Here is a 12073-nt window from a genome sequence, read left to right on the forward strand (position 1 = left end):
AATAATTTGGATAAAAGTACTAAAATCAAAATCAGTGCCTCTCAATACCTCTTTAAACACTGTTTTACATTGATGTCTGTATACTTGCCTCATAATGATTTTTATTAATAGTTTTCATTTTGTTTCGTGCCGAATTTGGACCCTGTTTTGTATTAAGGTTGGTATAGATGGCCACATTATACTCGTTCGATTTTTTATATTGCTGCATTAATATGTATTTCGCTGGATTGACTGGTCCTACGCACAAGCAGGATACTCCTTTTGTAGGCCTGCATTATTTATATGTATATGTAAAGTGGACAAAATACATTATTATTTTTATTATTACCAATTAGATAGTCTTGACCAAAAGAACCGTGAACGACGGAGTGACGCTCTCTCGCTCTTGTCGCAATGATAAATGGCTACCTTTCTAAAAAACCTGCTGGATTCAACCCTGTATTTTTGTATTCCGATTGCAATGTGAAAACTCGAGAAGTAGGATTGACTGCGAGCACAGTGAAATTACTTCACATACAAGCCTCATACAGTTATGGACAAAGCAAGCTGCCTTGTCCACGACGGTATATGGCTCGTTGAACAAGAGGCTCAATGAACAGCGAGAAATGGCAAGAGGACGCGAGTGCCAAAGACACTCGCATAAGTGACTGAGCCTTTTCCTTTTCCGCATATAGGAAAACTTCTATATGACTCGCCTTTATTCTTAGCTACCGCCTACTCACGCGATTGTTGCTTTTATTACCCAGGAGACTGCTCTAGTAAAATAAATTGTAGGTGTCTGAATAGGAAAACGTGATGATAACTATAATCAAGCCCAGTAGCAGCACGCGCGCAGCAACGACGTGCAGTTTTCAAAAAAAGTGTTGTGTAAAGCACATCTCAAAAATACTTCAAGTAAAGCAGTAAGTGCACTGGGCGCAATGCACTTGAAGTAAAGTACTATAAATACAATGCACTTTCAAAGCAAAGTACAACATTTGACACAATTTTTCAGGATGAAGAGATCATTACTAGGAGAATTCATGACGTCAACCCGTAGCTTCCGTAAGCAATTATTTGTTGGAGAAGTGTCCTCTACTAACATTTTCCTCCTCGCTTGCACTGACCGAGCGTGAAGAATCGAGAGTTCGAAATGCTGCAAATAGGCCGTCCCCAGTACAAACTAAGCGATTCGTCGTTTGCTAGCGTTTCTCGTGAGACTGAAATATCCCTCCCAGTATTTGTTTAGAGTTGACAAAGTATCAATTTGTAATATAAATTTAATATGAAAACTGTTGGGTATGTACTTAGAAGTCGGGAGTTGTACTTTGTTCGCAAAGTATCAGAATTTGTTTTTAAAAGTAAGGTACAAGTAAACTTTCGGAGAGGGTAATTTAAGTAAAGTACAAATTTTCTAAACCTGCTTGGAGTAATAATCTAAGTACAATGTACTTAAAGTACTTCCGAAATCTGTCAAGACAAGCAGGCGGAGTCATTTGACGAGTGTTTTCGGACAATCCCTAAAGAAATCCAAAAATACTTAAGGGTAAAATTTCGTCAGATTAGATCCATGTAAAAAAACCAAACATTTCAAGTGGCAACAAAAACAAAGAAAAAAAACACGAGATTCTGCGGATAAGTCTGGCCAGACTACGAGGAACTCTTTGCTTTTCAAGGTACATTCAGCACAACAGTTTATTGCATTTCTGTGTTACAACAAAAGACACTGGTGCGGTTTACGGCTTGGGCTACACTACTGGCGCTCCTTGGACAAAAAAGCCTTTTTATAAAAGTGAAAGCAATCCCCCTGGAGGTTTCATAGCCGGGTGAGGGGTCAGCTGAAGCTTCGATATTAGTACTTTCAACACTCCACCTAGCGCAGCCGCGTCATGGTGGGGCGAAATAGGATGGGAAGAAACCCCTGTGATAAAGGACACACATTTGTGATTTTATAATATTGACGTTCATTGAAGCAACAACTATTTGTAATTTTTGTCATGTGAGAGCAATGCGAATGCTAAATTCAACTGAATAACTGTCGTTCAATAGAACCGATGCTTTCTCAATCTAGTGAAATTCTTAGAAATTTAAGGTGTTCGGGTATTATTATTTATTTTTTCAATTTTCGAAAATTGGAAGAACAGCAAAATCAGACTCCATATCATGGAAAAGATAAAATCTAACAAAAATGCACGCGGATAAATTCCCAATGTATGGAAAAAATAAACTCTGAAAGTCACCTCCTGAATCTGCCAAAAAATAAATTCCCAATACATCCGCAGGTTAACTTTCCGCCTGAAGGCAGTGCCAAATATAGAAATATTAGCCACTGGAGAAAATCAGCCGTCTGCGTTAGGTCCATATTTCAAAATCTTTTTTCTTCACAGTTCGCCCTTTAAGAAGCACGGTGACAGAACCGAAGCATGCACCTGATTTTGCCTCGAACCCGCCTCCTCCCGCACCATAAAGTGCGTCCGTTATGGTCCTCGTCACCATAGTAACGAAGTGTCTGATGAATGTACGCACACACAGACACAGCCCCAAACCAGCAACCAGCTCCGCCATTTTCTGAATACCGCCTGCTAAAGCAAACGTAACGCAAAACAAATCTGGACTCGCCAGTGCGAAGGTCGACGCTGGGAGCGTGAAGGAGTTGTCTGCCAAACCCATGGTGGCTCTGACCGGTCCCGAAGAAGCTTGAAGCAAACTTGAGCCTAAGGATTCATAGCCCCCGAGAGGAAGAGGGCAAATAAAGGGGTAACCGTGCGCAGCAGGGTCTGTTTGGAAGCCTAGCTTGGAGCACCGAGCTTGCCTTGCCAGTTTGACATTAACAGACGGCATTCGGTAAAGTTGCGCCAACTGTTGGTGCCTTCAGACTTTGCATTCGCATGCGCGTCTACTCACATATGGGACGCACGCAAAAAGTGCTGTAATGCACCCGCAGCCTCGCGCTTGGTGTTCTCGCATTTCTGCTCTATCACTGTGGGCATCCAGACATCTGACGCCCAAGTATCTGACGCTGTTTTTGTCTCTCACGTCGCGTTCCAAGCGGCGAACAACGGCAAATGCACACCAAGCTAACACGTGCCGCCTTGTGTGTTAGCTATTAAGAAACTGCAACTTGTAGTAACTGTATTGAAATTTTTTTTAGGTTGAATACTAAATGTCGCGTGTAATCTATAAATATGCAAGTTCTGAAAATGTAATGTGGAAAGATGCTTCGTAATTTTCATTAGATGACGCGATTAAATTTTAAAAGCACGAGAAATCAACATATTTAAAAAATTTTTTTAAATAAACTTTTTCTGTACAATTTATCGTATATTTTTTAATTCATCATATTCGATAAACCGTTTACATAAATTACAATAGAAGTTGTAACGACTTAACTTGACAAAAAAAAGTTCTATATCTGATACCGTGGCCCACTAAAAGTTAAACAGCCTAGGATAAACGTAATACCGCATCATTGAAGTATAGCTAAATAGCGAATTTTTAATTTGACATTACATTTGTGACTATAAAACAGGAATAAAGTCATAAACCGTAAAAAAAGAAGCAAAACTGCATGAGCGGTGGGGAAGCATCTTAACAAGCAAAAAGCGCCGAAAAATACAGGGACACAGACGAAGGGAAACAGGACAAGCATCTTAACTCCGACTCACACAACTGCATCCAGCCGCAGCCGCTCGATTCTGGTTCAGGGATTCGGCGATCTAGCAACATCCCATGTCCCCGCCAAACCCGCCTGCCAGCTCTGCCAGCTGCCCGACGCCAGCCGGCTGTTCGTTCAGTTCACACACATTCTATCAACAAAAAGCGCGGGCGAGGCTGGCGATTGCCGTGACGACTGCTTCCACTTTACTTCTCCGCCAACACTTGCACGGCCAACCACCAGGATCGCGACATCCGACAGCATGACATTCAGGCTTTTGAGGCGTCATTTGTTGCCACTTCGGGACAGCTTTCGATGCATGGGTGTACGGTATTAGCCGATTCACGCGACGGTTTGATCGGCGGACAAATTGATCACGTGACGACAAGACGACGAGCAGACGCCAGCCAAGACGGACCGAACCTGTTCGACACTCCACAGAGCCACGAAACTCTAACATGGCACCGTGGCATCGTTGTCCAGGAGAGAAATGGACGTTTGCTACCCCGATAAAGAATCGTACGCCGCTGTTACGTACATACAGGTCGGGACTGAACGCCGCTGTGAGAGGCTTCGCGCGAGGCGCCACTAGCTTTACTGACCCAAGGCATGACAGTGATAAAAGTGTGGTTTTTCTCGAGTAGGCTTCGGCGTAGAAGCGATAAAGTTCTGGGTTCGCGGAGGGGAGTTTGGAAATGCTTTCACTCACTCCGCGCCCGTGCTTAACACTTCAGTACACCAAAGCCACAAGAGACGTCTTGCTCAGTGAAAGGCTGGTTGGACGAGCGAAAATAATCGTGGCCTGCTAGACCAGTTTTGACGGGAGCTTCTTGACACGGACCCGGAGGAGCACCGGAACGTGCGTCGCGTCAGACGGGCAAAGTTTCTGCAGTTTCTTTCACGCGTGAAACCGAGAATCGCGCGGCAAAATTAACCAGCTAATGCACAAATCACTACAATGCAAATTTTTGTTTTAATTGTCCTGAAAAACAAGAAAACCTCATACCTTTGCCCGACTAAATGCTTTTCAAGTCAATCTCCCGCTAAAAATCTCCGAGTGAAAAGGCACTCGACGTTATCATTCCGCGCGTCCGCGTACGAGGCGCGGTTCGCAGGAATCGGCGAACTGACTGCCACGTGGTACACGGTCCGCGGAAGAAAATCGTGATTCGGTCCGTCCTGTGAATCGGCTGGATTGTACTCTAAACACACCAGTCGGAAACCCTTTCCAGGCGCCATAGTTTAGCCATGCGTAGTTTATTTACGCGGGTAAAAAAAAAAACACCTCAATTTATTTCCTCTCTCGGATTCCGCAGTATGTTTTCCCAAGGTAAACATTCACCTAGTATACTTATTTTTTTTTTTTTTTTTTTAAGTTGAGTACCTTTGTTTCGGGCAAAAGCCATTGGGAGGGCATCAAACTTGCCGAGCATGGGAGCAGCGACGCATGCTAGCGTAAGGCACGCCGCCACTCTTCTCGTATTCGAGCGTCCCGCCGCCGAAGCGCGCTCGACTCTTGCACTCCTTCCTCGCCGGAGTGGAAGGGGCGCCTGTCCGCGTGCGAGCGCAGCCAGCGCAACGTCGGCAGAACCGATCGCGACGTCCGTCCGACAGGATCCTGCGCCTCTCCCTGGCCATCCTGCGTGGGAAAGCCCGCTGCTGCGAGTGCCCGGGAAAACGCGCTATGCCGTCGGAGTGCCGCGCCGACTCGTAGCCGTCACCCCACGAGCCTTGGATTGTACCGCCTGATCGCTCGAGGAGCACTGCTGCGAAGCCCCGTCATGGACACCAAAAAGCCCGATGAGAGGTGGGTTCCCGTTACAGCTCGTCCAACGCCTATTGTTTTCCGTGACTCGCACGGAAGCGGCTCTGTCCTTTTTTAGTGGTTGCTGCAGCTGGAGTCTCTGGCAGCTCAAGATACTCAAGGCTTGGGCACTCACTCCTCTTATCATCACCCTGTAGCCAATGAGGTCGCTCCCCTTTAGGCGGGAAGAATGCCCAAGATATACTGATGCAAAACTCTCGAAACATTTACTATCGATTGTTTTTGGAATAAATATCGATAGTGTCGAAAACCATCGATAGTTGACTCTCCACAGGTGACTTTTGATAGTTATTTCTCGATAGTAGTAATAATAGTCGACTGTCGATAGTGTCATTAATATACAATCGATAGTGGACTACGGTTGACTACAAATACTATCGAAAGTAAACCGTCAGAAAACTGTCGAGTGATACGAAAATGAAAGCACAACCCAAAAAGGGAAATGACAACGAGAAAACCACGAAACCCAAAGAAAATGAAACACAAAGTTGCATTTTCAAACAATGAATTTTGTAAGGAAACAGAAATGGCTTTTAGCTACTTTTCCTGCGTACCTATTTTGTATATTGCTAGGGTTCAGATATCAGGCCTCGCACCGTATCATGCCCGCATTTGTAAAAATAAAAATACATTGAGTTTTCTTTTGTTTGTCTTGGAGCTAAGGAAAACGCATTCCCGAAAGTCGGGAATTAGCTGTTGACAAAAGCCGCTAGGCTTGTTTGACGTGATATATTGCCACCCCTTCTTCTGTTCTATGTTGGCGGATTTTAATAGCGGTGACTGGTAAATGTATAAGCAAATATTTCGAGTCAATAAGCGTAACAATTATTTTATTGTGGACACTTCCAATTGAACATTGCCAGATAAAAAGCTTATACCAACCCAACATGGTTTGTTACTGGTGCTTTTTCTCCCATTCTTGAAACGCAATAAGTGTGCGGACATAAATTAACTGAATAAAAATAAATAAGAATGATTGTTTTTGGTGATCCAAGTGACAATCATTGTGGCAATGAGGTAATTGTTATCGGAAAAAAAGCTTTTGAATTCAAAGGAATATTATTGTCTTTCTCTCAACCTATTTGGTCGGAAAAATCGCTACACATATCTTTTCACCCGAGTAAAGTTGAGTCCCAATACTTTCGCATTCGATTAGCATCGTTAGCATAATATTTAAGCAGGGCTTCGTATTTCTGCGACCGTTACTTTATTTATGAGTGCCGACAAAAGAATTTTCATTTTCCTGATTGAACTCTGCCTATACAAAACAAAATGCAAACACCAGAAAGCATTCTAAAATAGAAAAAAAAAACTTCGACAACCTATCAAGAAATTAATCGATATTCCACTATCGATATATTTTAGACATTATTTTTATAGTATACTATTGCTATATCTTTATATTTTAGTGTCAAAAGTTTTTTATGGGGGATCTCCACCGTTTTCCGATTATTTTCCGCTAGGTTTTAGAATGTTCCTCGGTAATTATGCGGAGGTTCTTAATTGCAGTCGCGTTTTCCTCCAGGCTTCACGATGTTTCCTGGATGAATTCTTGGCGTTCTTCTTCACCTTCTTTACGATAGTCCGCTTTTTGTACTATACTACTTAAAGTTTCAGGATAGGTGACTATCGATTTTACTATGGATAGTTTTACGATAGTCATTTTCTTCACTATCAAGAGTTCGATCTGTCTTCCACTTTCAATAACATCGATGGCGCAATCGATAGTTTTGCACCACTACCAAGAACGAATCGCAAAGCAGGACGAAGGAACAAAATATCCCTGCGTTCCTTGAGTTGTCAGTGAAAATGAACAAGTTTGCGCCAAATAATGTGTGCAATATTAAAGTTAGGACTATTCTACAACTCAAGAAGCGCAAGGCGTGGTTTAATGCTTCGTGGCTTGGTCTTCGGCCCCGTCTTGACGTACAATCTCCATGGCTGCGATAAGATGTTAGAACACAGTGTTATTACTCTGGTCGAGCTAGTTAACATCACACATGGTTCTAAACCGGAGACGGACGGACGACAAGAGGACAAACACACACATCTCAAATGCAGCTGGATACATTTTATTCACACGTCATGTTTTATATGCCACTCCCTTACACAACCTCCACCGGGTGTGCACGCGTCCATACGGCCAGCGCCACGCCCTCCATAGGACACATCCAATAGCACAAAACGCAGACTTCTCTAACAAAAGCCTATCAAGGTCGAGTAAAACCTCAAGATTTTATGCAATGTTGCCCTTTTCCCTTACCCACGACTTGCAAAAGTAAAAACCGCTGCTTCGCCGCTTTCCAATGCGATTGAAGGTTGGCTAATACAATTTGCCGCCGTAGCCATTCCTACTCGTCTCTTTTAAAACCCTTACTGTACCATTTGTGTCTTTACTCAACGCAATAGTGCCCTCCAACACCAGCAAACTATTATTACACTCTTCCGCGTGCCTTGAAATGTCAAAGTTGAATGCATTATTTTTAGCAGCCCCCTTATGCTCGAGTGATCTTTCATTTAAACAACGCCTTGTTTGCCCGACGTAGAGAACCCACAGGCCATTGCAATGCCATAAACAACACAAACCAGGTAATTTACGTGGTCTTCCCTGTGCGTTCTTAAACAACCCTGAAGTCCCCTTATAGATGGCGTCAGCCTGCTCAACTTGTCGTCTGTTATAAAGACTACCTTTAACCATAACCTATTCGCAATCGCCATCATATTGTGCAAAAACACGTGAAAAAAGTGAATACACCCGACTCGGTGTGGTTTCTTCATTTTTTTCGTTTCCATGCAACTGGGAAAGTTTGTAATTTAAAGCTACTCCTCAACAATGTTATTCAAATAACCCTCATCTTTCAAGCGTAACAGCTTATGCTTAACTGCCCCAGGCACCTTGTGTTGACAGATTGCTTAAAGGTGTTGCCTAACAAGGATGCCACTACACCACGTTTAACTGACTTTGAATGGCAACTCTGGAAAGGTAACGAAGGTTTCGCTGAAGGCTTACCATATTCTTAGTACAGCCCATCTAACGTGCTTAACCTCGTAACCAAGGAGAGCAACGCTCGCCAACAAGTTCCGTGCAGCTGAAAACCAACTCAACCACCGCCTGCTCTATGATAAACTTGACCTTGGGAAGGAGGCCCTCTAGATCTGGACATATTGAAATGTCATCGATGTATCTCTTTATTAACACTAACCCTAATGACTGTACCAAATGAATCGGATCTGGATAAATCTCGGACAGAACCGGGGCCAGTGACGACCGAATGCTACCCGTTTCTGGGTAGAATTAATCCCGTGAAATTCAACAGCTGTAAACCGCAAATCTAAAAAAAAAAAAAAAATCACAAGTTTTTGGATGGTACTCAAACACGACCAAGTTGGCCTCTAACAACTCCATTACGCTCTTAGAGCAAGAAGGGCTGACGAACAAGGTAGTACAAGTCTTTTATACACCTAGACATAACCTCGCACTTCTGGTCTTAACTGCCTAAAGAATCACCAAGCTGTGGTAGTCCGATTGTTTTGGAAAACTCAGAAGGCCTTGTTGATTGTTTAGGTAGTTTTCACCAGAAAAAGTGCGAGGTTATGTCAATGAATATAAAAGACATGTATTACTTCCTTCATCAGCCCCTGTTGCTTTCAAGTGTAAGGGAGTGGTTAAAGGCTAACTTGGTCGTGTTTCCGTTTTGTTCGGATATCGACGTGGGGAAGGTTTTGAACTTGACTTGTCTATGCTGACTACAAATGTCAAATTCGAAGGCGGTAATTTTGCCCAGAAAGGAGTATGCCTAGGGTCGTCTTTGGCTTCGGCCCTGTCCGAGATTTATCGAGCTCCGTTACTTTTGACCGTGTTGCGATACGTATAGAGGTTGCCTAATCGGTTAGTATTAGTTAAGAGGGGCACCAATTATATTTTAATATGTTCAGTTCAGAGGATGCTAGACTCTTTCCCAAGGTCAAAAGGGCCATGGAGAAGTCAGAGGTTGACTTGGTTTTCAGATGGAAGGAACCCTTTGAGGGAGCGTAACAGTTCTTAGATTTGAGATGAAGTATGTTTGATGAGCTGTGCTGGGAATATGGCAAGCTTGCGACGAAATAGTTTTACCTTTCCAGAGTTGCTATTCAAATTTAGTTAAACGTGGTGTTGTGGCGTCCTTGTTAAACAATGCACTCAAAAAATCTTGTCAGCAGAAGGGTGCCTGGGCCGGTTGACCATCAGTTGCTGCGCTTAAAAAAGTTCGGGGTATTCGAATAACATAGTGGAAGGGGTAGCCTTAAAATTCCTAAAGTGTAGTAGTTGCATGGAAAAGAAAACGAAGGGGAAACCGGACAGAGTCGCATGTATTCTGTTTTTTTTTTCATGGGTAATGAAAAATGAGGGCGATTGCGAATATGTTCTGTCTAAAGGTAGTCTTTACTAGACTACAAGTTTAAGAGGCTCACACCATTTTTAAGAGAACTTTAGGGTTGTTTAAAAATTCACATCAAAGCCCCTATAAAGTGCCGGGTTGGTGGTGTTGTCTATGGTAATGGCCTGTGAAGTCTTTTACGTCAGACAAACAAAGCATTGTTCAAATAAAAGATTGCTCGAGCAGAACAGGGCAGAACAGGGCTGCAAAAAAATAATGCATCGAACTTTGAAACAGCAAGGCACGCGGAAGAGTACAATAATTGTGTACCAGAATGGGAGGACACTATTGTGTTCAGTCAAAAGAAACTTTCTGCAAAAAGGGTCTGAAATTATACAATTAGGATTGATTCTGTAGAAGAAGGTGTTAGCCAACCTTCAATCGCATTGGAGGCGGTGGCGCGGAGGCTTTTAGTTTTTAAGGGGGAGGGGGGGAGGAGAGAAGAAAGGAGAAACATTCGATAAATTATTCATGTTTTACTCGACCTTGGCATGGCTTTTGTTAGAGATATCTAAGTTTTGTAATACTGACTGTGTTATGGAGGGCCTCGCGTTGGCTGTGTGAGCGTGTGCAAACTGAGTGGAGGTTGTGTGTCATACGTCAGTAAAATCTATTCAGTTACGTTTGAGACGCGTGTGTTTGTCTCCTTGCTGTCCGTTCACCTCTGGTTTAGAATGGCGAATAATGTGCAAGTAGTATAGTTGCACGCTGTGTCTGACGTCGTCGGTGTTTGTATTAGAGTCAATGACAACGTAAACCAGAGACGTACGTCAATACTCCAACTGCAAGAGCACGAAACAAAAAGCTCATTTCCCATGCGTTGCCGTAATATGTAAGCGACAGGCTTTAGCTGAGCTAGTTGGCTCTTTGCGTTGGTTACCATCAACAGCTTGAACGATTTGGATCACTACACTAAGGTAAAAAATTCACACTTTTTAATGCCTTCGTTCATTTGTGACCTTGGTGTATTGGTGTAAGTAGCCCAAGCTCAGTAACAAAGGCTACAATTAAACGAAATGGGAATTCATTACTGTGAATGATGCTGACAAGCCAATGGCGCTACGGATCCTGACTTTTATACATTTGTTTAGTGCGCCCAACGAAAAATGCAAAGTTTTAAAATAAAATAATGGTAATTATTTAAATTCATCAATTTCTAAACAGTTGGTCACGACCAACACTGCGAATTCACCTCTTTTGGCCGCCAAATCTGTGGTCATTCTAAAATTCATTCCCGGCCTACCCTTTTTAATTTTTGACCTTGGAGTAGCGCAACACCAAACCTCGCTCATTTTGGCATGATTTAATGGTATACTGTAAAATACATGCTGCAGGCAACGCGGGCAAAGGCACGGGCGCGAACACATGACTTCTGAAAGCTCCTTCGAAGCGCGAGCGCTCGCGGAACAACCCACTCTGGGGAGCTGAGCTATGGTGGCTGGAAGTGAGAGTGTGACGGCCGCCGTGCGCGCTCAATAATAAAAAGGGGTGTGAGGCGCGATAAATATTTTGGGGACCGCTGATTCTAATGCTGGCTGCAGTGCCTCCACCGGTCCCCAAAATGTTTAATCGCAAAATTCAGGCGCACGACCCAATTCACAGATAAAACATGCACAATTTATGTGTTTAAAAAAACAACAACAACAACAACAACAACAACAACAACGACAACGACAACGACAAGGACAAGGACAACAACAACAACAACAACAAGTAATACACGTTTTGATATTGAAGGAACATGCTTCCAGTTCGGCTTTCAATATTGCGGAAACCTGAGTCAAAAGATAAAAATAAAATAGAATTATGTTGCCTTTCAACACACGCGATGCAGGCAGCGTGTATGTTCTAAATGTAAGTGGAAATCAGATTTTTTGTCCCCTTTCTGTTGAGTAACAGAACTCCAGAACATGCCATTCTCTCGCGTGCCCCCCCCCCCCCCCTCCACCGTCCCCTCCCCCCGCCCCCCCCCCTCCCCCTCGAAAAAAAAAAAAAAATAAATAGCCGTCTGTGTTTATAGCAAGAGAGAATATATCACGCAGCGCTAGTCTGTCTTACGTACGTCTGGCCGGATATAACTCGGCTGCTGCGCGTAGCCCCATCTAGCGTTTTTATCAATACTGTGCAGACTCTTGCTCCCGCCCGTCAAACCTCCCCTTTTCTCCATTATAGCTGAACTCTTGCCTCCAAGCTTTT

At 43.4% G+C, this 12073-nt stretch overlaps 1 protein-coding gene across 1 annotated transcript in view; it reads left to right on the forward strand.

Moving 5' to 3' along the window:
- The first annotated feature begins 5151 nt into the window (after positions 1-5151).
- The window catches only part of LOC8054055 (neprilysin-1), a 257784-nt gene continuing 250862 nt past the window's right edge, over positions 5152-12073 (forward strand). The window contains exon 1 of the mRNA XM_029994983.4: positions 5152-5441. Coding sequence (XP_029850843.2) covers positions 5416-5441 — 26 coding nt within the window. The 5' untranslated portion in view covers positions 5152-5415. The remainder of the gene's footprint in view (positions 5442-12073) is intronic.

This window comes from Ixodes scapularis, unplaced genomic scaffold (genome assembly GCF_016920785.2).
Source record: "Ixodes scapularis isolate PalLabHiFi unplaced genomic scaffold, ASM1692078v2 PGA_scaffold1__304_contigs__length_218370807, whole genome shotgun sequence".
NCBI lineage: Eukaryota > Metazoa > Arthropoda > Arachnida > Ixodida > Ixodidae > Ixodes > Ixodes scapularis.